At 36.2% G+C, this 13,729-nt stretch overlaps 1 protein-coding gene across 1 annotated transcript in view; it reads right to left on the minus strand.

Moving 5' to 3' along the window:
* The window catches only part of LOC114642267 (antigen WC1.1-like), a 186,647-nt gene that overhangs the window by 133,079 nt on the left and 39,839 nt on the right, over positions 1-13,729 (minus strand). Inside the window, exon 8 of the mRNA XM_051935686.1 lies at positions 11,547-11,641. Within this exon, the coding sequence (XP_051791646.1) occupies positions 11,547-11,641 (95 nt within the window). The remainder of the gene's footprint in view (positions 1-11,546; positions 11,642-13,729) is intronic.

Genomic DNA, 13,729 nt, shown 5'->3' on the forward strand with positions numbered 1-13,729 from the left:
CCTGACTCAGAGGAATATCGCATACAAAAGCAAAGGATCAAAAAAGCAATTAAACAATAAAAAGAGAACCTGAAAAAAAAATTCTAGTGAATCCAAAACAAATAGCAAGCAATTTTTATAGTACTATTTTAGTAAAGAGACCATAAAGTAGAATTTAAGAACCTTCAAGGACACAAAAGGAAAAATCATTGAAAAGCAGGAGGAAATAACAAATGAACTGAACAAATATTTCACCCAAATATTTGTAAAAGAAGAAACAAATGGAATGTCCCGTGCAGAAGTAAAAATAAGCTCAGAGTTTTTAAAATAAAAGAGTCAGAGGTGCCTCAAGCCCTTGATATATTGAAGACTAAAGATAAATCATGCACCTGGCAGGATTACACCAATTTTATTGAAAGAAATTAAAGACATAATCTTTAGGCAGGCAGTGGAACAGTGGTTAAGGCTTTGGATTTCAAACCTGAGGTTGTGGGTTCAAACCCCACCAAATATACTGTGTGACCCTGTGCAAGTCACTTCACCCGTCTGTGCTCCATTTGGAAAAAACAAAAAGAAATGTAACCAATTGTATCTCAAATGTTGTAAGTCACTTTGGATAAAAGCGTTGTCCAGTCAAATAAATAAATGTAAACCCTTATGAGGAATATCTGACCAGTCACTTGACAAAGGAGAAGAACCTGAGGAATAGACGGTTGCAAGTGACACTTCAAGAATGGAAACAAAAAGATCCTGATAATTAAAGACTAATAAGCCTTACTTCTGTGACATGCAAAGTTATAGAAACTACAATAAAAAATTAATTACAAAAGCAGCTATATGAAAATAGCATACTAATTAACAGCCAGCATGGGTTTACAAAAATCTTGCCAAACCAATCATTTAGATTTTTTTTGACCAGTCAACTGAGATAGTTGACAAAAACAAGGCATATGACATAATTTACTTACACTTTCCAAAAGACTCTGATATAGCCCCACATCAAAGATTAAATTCTAAAACTAGAAGCGTTAGGGATCAGAGGTAATCTACAGTACTAGATCTCAAGTTGGTTAACCGGCAGGAGACAAAGACTATTGATAAGAATACTTCATATGGAGTGAGGTCATCAGTGGAGTCTCTCAGGGGTCTGTCCTTGAGCCATTACTTTTTCTGATTTATATTAATGTGACTTTTTAGTCAGAGCAGAAGTCAGCTACCAAATACAGTTCATCATGTTACCAGAGTGTAGCAACACGTTGCAAGAATTTCACTGTACTCTGTACACGTGACAATACTAGTAATACTACTAATAATACTACTACTAGGATAAGAGTGCAATATGACCTTGAACTGGACAAGCATTTTTAGAAAAAGGATAAAAGATGGGCTGGTGTTAAAATGGTTTACTATATACTTATTTAGCATTTTCTCTACTTTTATTTTATTCCTTAACATTTTAATTTTACAACTGGTAGTTGTAAATTAGTTTAAAGTGGTGGCATTTTTTTATTTTTATCAATTTTAATGAAAAGAAAATAACAATCCATACAATCAAATCAAAGTTAACAAAACCAAAATTCAACCCACACCCAAAAGAAAGAGTATCCTTTTCCCCGATATAGAAGCTTATTCTAAAATGTTATTGCTTAGATCCTGCCGTATTTTTAAAAAGTTTTGAACAGATCACCTGACTAAGAATGTGATTTTTTCCAATTTCAGATAGTATAGACATCAGTTTCCCACTGACTTAAAGGTGGGGGTTTGGGATTCTTCCAGTTGAGCAAGATAAGTCTACATGCTTGTAGTGAGGTAAAGGCAATTACGATTTGTTTGTCTTTCTCCACTTTAAGCCCATCTGGGAGTATACTGAAAGCAACTGTTAATGGGTCAGGAGTGATTGTGACACCAAGGCTCTCTGATAGGCATTCAAAGATTTTTTATCCAAAATTATGTTAATTTGGTGCATGCCCAAAACAAGTGTCCCAGAGAGGCTGGAGCTCGATTGTAGTGTTCACAGTTTGAATCTTGCCCTGGAAACATTTTTGGATAGTTTTAATCGAGATAAATGTGCTTGATGGAAAATTTTAAGTTCAATAATTGAGTGCTTTGTGTGTATGGAGCTATAGTGTATTCTGTGGTTGCTTTCCACTACTTTCCCGAAATGTTATATTAATATTTTTATTTTATTAATTTTCATTGTAATCATTCCATACAAACAGATCAATTTATAACCCAACAAATTTGAAGACAAATCAAACCCCACCCCTGAGAAGGAGAGCTTAGCTAAAGGAAAATTGCTTTAAACTTTTTAATAAGGCAACATTAGACAAAAGAAGGGGAGAAGTAAATATCTATATAAATAAGAGAAGGGAGTTAAATGCAATAATAGTTATTTCTCTTATTCTAAAATAATATTGATTATATCCTGCCATGTTTTGAAAAAATTTTGTACAGATCCTCTAACTGAAAATTTGATTTTTTCCAATTTCAAATAATATAAAACATCGGTTTCCCACTGACTTATAAGAGGAGCATTAGGATTCTTCCAATTTAACAAAATAAGTCTGCGTGCCAAAAGTGTAGTGAATGCAATCACCGTTTGCTTGTCCTTCTCCAATTCCAGTCCATCTGGAAGGACACCGAACACAGCTGTTAGTGGGTTAGGAGGGATTGTGATACCAAGGCTGTCTGAGAGGCACTTAAAAATTTTTGTCCAAAATGATGTTAGTTTGGTGCAGGCCCAGAACATGTGACCCAGTGAGGCAGGAGCTTGGTTGCAGCGCTCGCAGGTTGGATCCTGGCCTGGGAACATTTTGGACAGTTTTAAGCGAGACAGATGAGCTCGATATATAATTTTTAGTTGAATAATTCTATGCTTTGCGCATATAGAACTCGAGTGAATTCTCTGCTTTGCTACCTTCCACTCCTTTTCTGATATATTGATTAAGAGATCTTCTTCCCAATGTCCTCTTGGATCTTTGAAAGGTAGGGACTCTAATAAGATTTTATATATTGCGGAAATAGTGTTTGTTTCCTCAGAATTGAGCAGTATTTTTTCCAGCATTGTGGAGGGTGCAAGGTGGGGGAAATCGGGCAATTTCTGTTTAACAAAATTTCTAATTTGAAGATAGTAAAAGAAATGTGTAGCTGGGAGGTTAAATTTTGAACGTAATTGTTCAAAAGATGTAAATATGTTGTCTATATAAAGATCTCTGAGCATTTTAATCCCAAAACTTTTCCAGGTATTAAAAACTGGATATACTTGCGAAGGTTGAAAGAGGTGGTTCTCTTGCAGAGGTGCCACTGATAAAAGATTTTCCACCTTAAAATGCTTCCTAATTTGGTTCCATATTCTGAGTGAGTAAAGCACAATTGGGTTATTAGTATATTTGCGATAACTTTCATTTATTGGAGAGCAGAGCAGGGAATATAAAGAAGTACTACAGGATTTTACTTCTATTGCAGACCAAGCCTGTGTATGTGCATTTATTTGTGTCCAGGTTTTTATGGCTTGTATGTTTGCTGCCCAGTAATAAAACTGAAAATTAGGTAAAGCCATGCCACCTTCTGCCTGAGGTCTTTGTAGGGTCGCTCTTCGGATACGTGGGTGTTTTGAGTTCCAAATGAATGAGGTTATTATTGAATCAAACTGTTTAAAAAACTATTTATTGATATATATTGAAATGTTTTGAAATAAAAAGAGAAGTTTAGGAAGGATATTCATCTTAACAATGTTAATTCTTCCGGCTAGAGTGAGATGAAGGGTTGACCATCTATGCAAGTCTTGCTTAATTTTTTCCATACAGACGCCAAAATTTTGTTGATAAAGAGCTTTATGTTTACTTGTGATATTTACCCCTAGGTATTTAAACTGATCTTCTATGGTAAAAGGTAGGGTGTCTAATCTAATATTATATGCTTGTGAATTCAGTGGAAAGAGTATACTTTTATTCAGATTAATTCTAAGACCAGATATCTTTTGAAATTCTGTTAGTGCTGTTAAAACAGCAGGGACAGTGTTTTCTGGGTCCGATATATATAAGACCATATCATCTGCATATAGAGAAATTTTCTGTTCCAGTCCTTCTCTGACAACCCCCTTTATCTGATAAGAATTTCGGCAGTGAACCGCCAGTGGTTCAATAGCGATTGCAAACAACAGTGGCGACAAGGGACATCCTTGTCTGGTACTACGTTCTAGTTTAAAGTAGTCTAAGCAAATGTTATTAATACAAACTGAAGCTTCTGGACTGGTATACAGTAGTTTGATCCAAGCACAAATATTCGGGCCAAACCCAAATTTCTCCAATGCAGTGAAAAGGTAATTCCATTCGATCATGTCAAATGCCTTTTCTGCGTCTAATGATAGTAATATCTCTGGGGTGTTTGATTTTGCTGGTGAATATATAACATTAAACACGCGTCGGAGATTTGAAGATAGATGTCGGCCTTTAATAAATCCAGTTTGATCTTGTGATATTACCGAGGGCAGCACTTTCTCCATCCTTCTAGCTAGGATTTTTGAGAGTATCTTAACATCATTATTCAGGAGTGAAATTGGTCTATATGATGCACATTGTAACAAGTCCTTATTTTGTTTAGGAAAGACGGTGATTAATGCTTGTCGAAATGTTTGAGGTAGTATTTGGTGGTCTTTAGCTTCTGTAAATGTTGCCGATAAGATTGGAGCTAGCTGAGTGGAGAATTTCTTATAAAACTCTATGGGGTAACCATCAGTGCCTGATGATTTCCCGCTTTGTAGTGACTTTATAGTGTCTAGTAATTCTGTTAGCGTTAGAGGTTTATCCAGTTCCTCAGCACTTAAAGCATCTATTTGTGGTATTTGTGAATTATCCAGAAATGCATTAGATTGCGTGTTGTCTTCTTTGGGCTCAGTGGAATATAAAGACTTATAGTAATCTCTAAATGTGTGCATTATTTTATTATGGTCGATGATTTCTTCTCCATTCTTGTTGGTGATTACTGGTATTGCATTGTGAACTTCTTGTTTATGAATTTGTTGAGCTAAAAGCTTATTAGCTTTTTCTCCGTGTTCATAGTAATGCTATCTAGACTTATAAATAAGTTGTTCAGTTTCTTTAGTTGTTAAGATGTTAAGTTCTGTATGCAGGGCCTGCCTTTTCCTGTGAAGAGCTTCACTTGGACGCCTGGCTTGTTCTTCATCTATTCTAGTAATTTCATTTCTTAGCTCTGACACTTTCTTGGTTTCTAATTTATTTCTATGGGAAAGATATGAAATAATCTGGCCTCTTAAGAAGGCCTTTAGAGTTTCCCAGAGTGTTCCTGCAGAAACCACTGTGGACGTGTTTGTCTCTAGGAAGAAGCTGATTTGTTTGGATATAAATTCTGTGCAGTTCTCGTCTGCCAATAAAAGAGGGTTAAGACGCCATCTGCGAGGTGAGTGTGAGGGGCTTAATGATTTTAGCTCCAAGACTAGATGGGCATGGTCAGAGATAACAATTGTGTCATATTTGCATGATTTAATTGTAGGCAGGAAATTATTATCTATAAAAAAATAATCAATTCTTGAGTAGCTATAATGCACTGGTGAGTAGAACGAATATGTTCTTGAGTTTGGGTTAAGAAACCTCCAGGGGTCTGATAAGTTGTGATCATTCAAAAACTGTGTAATTATCTTTGCAGTATTAGATGTCGTCCCCCCCTGTCACAGGAGTCCTAAGAGTGGATTTAAAACACAATTAAAGTCCCCAGCCATTATAATTTTATGAGTGTTCACATTGGGAATGGATGCAAATAGATTTTGCATGAATTCCTTATCATCAACATTGGGTGCATAAACATTTATCAAAATAATTTTACTGTTATATAAGTTGCCCATGACCATCACATATCTCCCTTCAGGGTCCGACACTACCTCTGATGCTACAAATGGAACTGTTCTATGTATGAGAATTCCCACCCCTCTAGTTTTCTTTATAAAGCTAGAATGGAACATTTGGCCAGTCCAGTCTTTTTGTAATCTGAACTGATCCTTGGTTAGTAAGTGGGTCTCCTGTAGAAATACTATTTTAGCGTTTAAGCCTGTTAGGTGAGAGCATACTTTCTTTCTCTTTAATTCGTGATTCAGGCCTTTAACATTCCAGCTCACAAAGTTAACTGTCCCATCATGGAGACATTGATTCTGAGTTTTTAATGTCATTTATAGTTTTAATTGGTAATATGGCAGTTTTAATCTTAGTTTCAAGATTCCCCATGAGTTATTGCATTTTAGCCTATTGTTGCATTGATATTTATAATTATAAGAATTACAAGAATAGATTAGATATAACCTGCTCTCCTTCTCTCCCCCCTATATCCCCCCACCCCCCCATTTTGCCTCCCCACATGAGGCTAGATCCCACTTCGCGATGTTCCAGTCCTCTGACATACGAAGAGACAGAGCACATCCAAAACAAAACAAACCCCACCCTGCAGCGGCGTTACAGAATTAAAACAGAGATATCTTTTGCAGTTATTCTTAATACTATCTGCCGAAAATGTTCTCATTAACAATATTTAAGCTTGAAATAATCTTCAGTGCTTTTAAGTTAAGATATTAAGATTAAAAAAAAAAAAAAAAAAAAAAACCAACCCTGGGAATGATTTTAAAAACTAGTCTAGGATAAACCTGGTAATTCCTACTGTAATAGTATAATGGTAATTGTATAAATAGTAGAACAAGCAATAAACCAAGGGTATGAAGTTAAACAGTCTACTTTAAGGTATAGTAAAATTAAAAAATTAAAAAAAAATGAATCCTACTTTAATTACTTCCACATTTTCACAATCACGTCTATAACTCTATAACTCTCTTTCCCGAAATGTTAAGTGAGAGATCCTTTTCTCATTGTGCCCGGGGATCTTTGAAAGGAAGGGATTATAAAACATTTTTATAAATTGTGGAGCTATCTGAGCCTTCAAGACTGATCAGTATTTCTTCTGGAATAGAAATAGGTGGAAGGTGAGGAAAATTGGGCAGGTTCAGTTTAACAACATTTCTAGCTTGAAAGTAGTGGAAAAATTGTGTTGATGAGAAGTTAAATTTGAAGCTTAACTGCTCGTAGGATGCAAAAGCATTATTAGTGTACAAGTCTGTAAATGTTTTAATCACAGCCATTTTCCAAGCACTAAATACTAGGTATGTTTGAGTGGGTGGAAAAGAGTGGTTGTAATGTAGAGGAGCAACAGATATGAACTTTTCTGTCTTAAAGTGCTTCCTAAATTGGTTCCATATTCTAAGTGAATGAAGGGCACTTGGATCATTAGTGTATTGACGATAATTTTTATTTACTGTGTCACAGAGCAGGGAATATAAAGAAGTAGTGCAAGATTTTAATTTTATTGCAGATGAAGCTTGTGTCTGTTCATTGATTTGTGGCAATGTCCAGCGGCCTCATTTATAACACTATGTGTAGAATCCACACTAAAATATGGTATACGGACAAAAGCAGAAATGTGCGTACGCATAAAAAAAATCCAGATGCACAAAACTGTGTGTAAGCCAACTTCCATGCACTTCTGCTCTATAAATCCCAGTCAGCATGAAATGTAACGCATTTACACGCGCCTGCCGCCACACCCTGACTCGTCCCAGAAATTTGCATATTTTAATATGAAAAACAATATAAATAGCCCCTCCTGTTCAATGTTTGGTTAAAAGACAATGGCAAAATCATGTAAAAAAAAGAAGAAAGTGGGGGAATGAAAAAACATACTTTTTGTTGGCTTAAGCAGTGGTATAAACAACAAAAGCGTGGCGGAGACACTCAGAAGTTCAAGTTTAGAAAGTCACACAGTGCCCGAAATAAAATAGAAGTGGTCAGATATCATAGTCAACGTGAAAAGGCCCGCCGTTTGTTTATTCTGTTTTAGACAATATTACAAAAGCTTGACCCCCATGTCAATGATATGATGGTGCTACTGTGCCACGCACATCTTCTGGCACTGGCTGCATTCACACCTCTGCTTCAGAAACTGCTGGTAGGCAATCTGGCTGTATGCAGATGGATGCTGTTTTGAGTCTCAAAATGCAACACTTGATGCTGTAAGAGATGTGGTCAATGAACTAAGGAATATAAGGGCTGTACTATGTGATATTGACCACAATTTAAATGAATTGGTTAAAAAAATAAATGCATCTGATTACCTGTTTTTACATTCTGCTAATTATATTCAAATGAATTTGTAACGTTGTCTGATTTAACTGACCATTTGGTGGGTCATGGTTCATTATAGCGCATCTGTTCAGGTACATGCCTGCACAATGCGACACACTTTCTGTGGACAACAGAGCAGCACATTAATAGAGTGGAAATACATGAGGCCCGAGGTCTTTATGGCCTGTATATTTGCCAGTAACAAAATTTAAAATTAGATATGCCAAGCCAACCTCTGCTTTATGTCATTGTAGAGTCACCCTTTGGATGTGTGGATGTTTAGAATTCCAAATAATATGATTGAATCTAAGTTCTTAAAAAAAGACAATGTATATAGGGTTGGATTAAAATAGGAAAACAAGCTTGGGAAGGATGTTCATCCTAACAGTGTTGATTCTACCCGCTAAGGTGAGATGGAGGGTGGACCATTTATTCACATCTTATTTAATTTTTTCTATGCAGACAGCAAAATTTTGTTGAAAAATAGCTTAATATTTAATTGTGATATTTACCCCTAGATATTTAAACTGATCTGCTAAGATAAATGGAAAGGTGTCCAGTCTAGTATTGTGTGCTAGAGAGTTCACTGGAAAAAGCACACTTTTATTCAAATTTATTTTGAGTCTATGTATATATATATATTATTTATTTATTTATTTATTTTAGGATTGCAGGCATGGAATTTTGTAGATCAGATATATACAGTACCACATCATCAGCATATAATTATATAAGTCCTTCTCTGAAAATCCCCTTTATCTCTGATGCATTTTTGAAAGTAAACAGCCAATGGCTCAATGACGATTACAAAAAGCAATGGTTATAGGCGACTACCCTGTTGAGTACCATGTTCTAGTTTGAAGTAGTCCGAAATAATGTTGTTAATACGCACTGAGGCTTCTGGACTAGTATAGAGTAGTTTGTGTCATGCACAAAATGCTTTGGCAGAACCCAAATTTGTGCAATGTGGTGAATAGGTAGTCCCATTCAACCATGTCAAATGCTTTTTCTTCATTCAAAGATAGTAAGATCTCTGGGGTGTTCAATTTAATGGGTGAATGTATTACATTAAACAAACGTTGAAGATTAGAAGCCAAGTGTTTGCCTTTAATAAATCCAGTTTGAGTTTGTGGTATTATAGATGGAAGCACTTCTAGCTAGAACTTTGGAGAGTATCTTAACGTCATCATTCAGGAGTGAAATTGGTCTGTATAAGGCACATTGTAGTAAGTCCTTATTTTTCTTAGGAAAGACGGAAATTAACGCTTGACAAAAAGTCTGAGGTAGAATTTTGTTGTCTTTAGCTTCTGTAAATGTTGCTAATAGTGGAGCTAACCTATTTGAAAATATTTTATAAAATTTTACTGAGTAGCTGTGAGGGTCGGCTGCTTTCCCGTTTTTTAACAGAATTTATAGCAATTAGTAATTCTGAAAGTATCGAGATTTATTCAGTTCCACAGCACTAATAGTATCTAGCTGTGGCATCTGTAATGAGTCAAAGAACTCAATAGATTGTGTCTTACCTTCTTTAGACTGAGTGGAATATAAGGACTTAAAGTACTCTCAATATGTGTGAGTTATATTTTTATGGTCTATGATTTTACTTCTGTCTATGTTGGTAATTACTATTATGGCATTATGAACTTCCTGCTTGTGGATTTGTTGAGATAAAATCTTATTGGTCTTCTCTCCATGTTCATAATAATGTTGTTGTGATTTAAAGATGAACTTTTCTGTTTCTTTAGTAGAGAAGAGGTTAAATTCTGATTGCAAAACCTGTCTTTTCCTATAATGTGCCTCATTTGGAGTCCTGGCATATTCTTGGTTTCCAATTTGTTTTCGTGAGAAAGATATGAAATAATTGTACTCTCAAAAATGCCTTCAGAGTTTTCCAGTGTATACCTGCAGAGACCTCTGGGGATGCAGTTCTCTCCAGAAAAGTATCAATTTGCTTGGATATGAATTCTGTACAGTGTTCATCTGCTAATGCCGGGGGTTAAGACACCAGCTACGAGATGAGTGGGTAGGACATAGTAAGTTAAGCTCCATAATCAGAAGAGCGTGGTCAGAGATAACAATAGCACTGTACTTACACAATTTGATAATGGGCAAAAAATTATTTTCCATGAAGAAATGATCAATTCTTGAGTGTAATGTTGAACTTGTGAGAAGATGGAATATGCTCTAAATTTAGGATTTAAAAACCTCCATGGGTCTAATAAGTTCTGATCCATTACAAACTGTGTAATTATTTTTGCTGTATTAGATGTTATCACCGCTGTAGCTGAACACCTAGCCAGGTCTGGATTTAAAACACAACGAAAGTCTCTGACCATTATAATTGTAGGAGTGTTCACATTAGGAAAAGATGCAAATACATTTTGGACGGAGTCTCTATCATCCACATTAGGTGCAGAAATATTTATCAGAATCACTTTAATATTAAATAATAAAATAATTAAGTAAAATAAATTAAATTAAATAAATATCGCTCTTAAGGATCATATATTACATCTGACACTACAAATGGGATAGTTCTGTGAATTAAGATTCGCACACCCCTAGTTTTCTTTGTATAGCCAGAGTGAAATCCAATCCCTTTGGAACTGAAACCGGTTCTTACTAATTATGTGGGTGCTTGTAAAATTACTATCTTGGCATTAAAACGTGTCAAGTGACTGAATACTTTCTATCTTTCAATTCATGATTGAGACCTTTAACATTCCAGCTCACAAACGTCACTGTTTGGTCATAAAAACATTGCTTCTGAAATTGTTTAACTTAATGTAGTGCATTTTTACATAAGTTAGCTTTGACCTAGATTTCATATTATTGCCAGGTGTTTTACGGCTATAAAGCCTATTGCTGTGTTGGCATTAATGGTTGTTAGGGTAGAAAGGATAAATAAGCAATAGCAAAGCTCCCATACCCCCATGCTCCCCTCATTTTGCCTCCCCGAGTGAGGCAGACCATACTCATAAAGTTCCAGTCCTCTGACGTGCTGAGAGAGAAAGAGCATATCCAGAGCAAAATGGATCCCCCCAGTGGCAGTGTAGAAAAGGTTAAAATTGAGGGATCTTGAAAGTACAGTCCCAATACAATAAACTAGGGAATGATGTTAAACAGCTCCCATGGAGATTCGGGTAACGTATGATAGTACATTCCCAATACAGTCAAGTATATGAAGTAAAAAAAAAATTCTGTGAATAGCTACCAAGAATTACATATATTAATTGAAAGAGATTCCAATATGCAAGCCGAATCTTCTTTTTCTTGTCAGAATATGGTATGACTCATGATCGTGCTTCAGAAGGATGTCGGAATCAGTCTGCTTAGCTCTTCTTCTGCTTCATTCGGAGAGCTAAAAATGTAAAACTGACTTTTAATTACTTTTAATTTGGTGGTGTACAAGAGGATGTATCTGTGTAGACATTGTTTAATACTGTAGTACGTGCCATGTTTAGCAACTGTTGCAGGAGAGAAATCTGGGAAAATACAAATGCAGTTATTTTCAAATATAATCTGTTTCTCTCTGAGAAGGAACATGAAATTTTGTTTGGCCTTCTCGGTTTTGAGGCATTCAATCCATGTATGTGGTAGGCTGCTGAGATCTCGGTGTTTGAGATGAACTTCTCTCTGATTATTTTAGAGAATAGTTCAGCTATGAATTTCACTTGGTTTGGACTGTCACGTTTTTCAGGGAGACCTTCAATTCTGATGTTGTTCGTAGATGATGGCATTAATAGAATCCAGGAGCAACATTTCTATTGAGCATTTCCATTGTTGCTCACTTATATGTACTTCTTCAAAAGTGGAATACTTGTAAGGCTAGTCTTACCTTTATGTGCAGGGAAAGCCATTGGTATAGGTCGATGAAATGTGTGCACACATTTCAGGGGAAACTCAACCCTTGATGGTGGCTACTATCCACAGCCCACCATATTTTGTTATACTCGGGCAGGACTGGTCTAACAAGAAAAGTGGACAAGTACAAACTCCACCTGGAGGGGCTTGGTAGAACATTTGGTTAAACAGCCAAATTGTCAACCAGTGGAAAGAGTTTACCACATAAATCTTTTGAAACTATGGAAGAAACAGGAACTAAAATTCCCTTTGGCCAACTACAATCCTATTTTTATTTTTTCCAAACGAAAATTTTTGAAATAATTTGACACCCAAACAACAAGGTTTAAGTTAAGCTGTCCAGTAAAGGGGTCTTGGATGAAAAATCCAGACAGACCTCCCTGAATGCGCACTACATTGTTATAGAGTCGGGGCAATTGTCAGAGAATGTCCATATGACTGCTGGAAGCAAAGAAAGCAGAGGGTGTTATTGAGGAAAGTTTACTTCCTGATCTAGCTCTGCTGTATTAGTACAAAAGACAGATGGTAGTTGATGCTTTTGCATTGACATCTGCCAACTTAAGTCTCCAATTTACAAGCCTATTTGATGTGAATGGATGAGCTCCTTGAGCACCTCAGAAAGGCATGTTTCTTGACTACCCTAGGCATGACAAGAGTACAGACAAATATAGTACCTTTAGTAAAATCTGCCAAGGAAAAGATCATGATTAACACCCTAAGTGGACATTGGCAATACCATGTCCTCTTGTTTGGGTTACACAGGGCCCCAGCCACTTTACAAAGTCTGGTGGATAAAGTCCTTCAGCCCAACAATACCTACAGTGCTGTCTACCTGGATGAGGTTGTCATCCATTCCAGCACCAGGTAGGAGCATAGGAGAAGCAGGTCCAAAAAAGTGTGGGTTACGTAGTGGGTGGAGGAATACTCAGACCACAACGCTTCCAATACAGTGGAATGGGATAGGTACAGAAGCTGCGTTCCGTGATCTTAAAGAGGCCCTTATATCAGTACCTATCTTAATTTCCCCTAATTTCTTTTTGATATTAATTCTCCAGACTGACACTTTGGACAGAGGTTTGGGGGCCATGCTGAGCCAAATCATTAATGGTACTGAGCACCCTATGATGTACTTGAGCAGAAGACTACATATTTGGAAGACAAGGTATGTGACAGTTGAGCAGGAAGCTCTGGCAATCAAGTAGGCCATACATCAGCTGAGGTACTACCTTCACAGTCGCAAGTTCACTTTAATTACTGATCATACCCCTCTCCAGTGGATGGCCACGCAAAAAAGTCAAATCCACATGTTAACAGATGGTTCATTGACCTCCATACATATGAATTTATGGTCCTATATTGCCGGGGCTCCCATCATTCCAATGCCAATGTCAAATGGGAGACAACTTCAGGGCTTATTTGTCATTGTTCATGTTTTCTTTCTTACCATATATATAGGTCCACTATTTCCTTTTTAAGGGTTATTTTGAAACTGCAAGATTAAATTTAACACTGGTGATTTTGCTGTGTACCATTACAGATGATAAACCTATATATTTTTTTGTTTTATAGTAATTATGTACACCTACATATATTAAATTACAGCTGTACTAAGAAAGTGAAAATGTGCTAGATATTCAACACTTTAAGATCAATAGTATTTGAATTCCAAATACAAAATATTAAAACATGTATTTTTGTTTGTCTTTTTA

This window comes from Erpetoichthys calabaricus, chromosome 1 (genome assembly GCF_900747795.2).
Source record: "Erpetoichthys calabaricus chromosome 1, fErpCal1.3, whole genome shotgun sequence".
Lineage (NCBI taxonomy): Eukaryota > Metazoa > Chordata > Cladistia > Polypteriformes > Polypteridae > Erpetoichthys > Erpetoichthys calabaricus.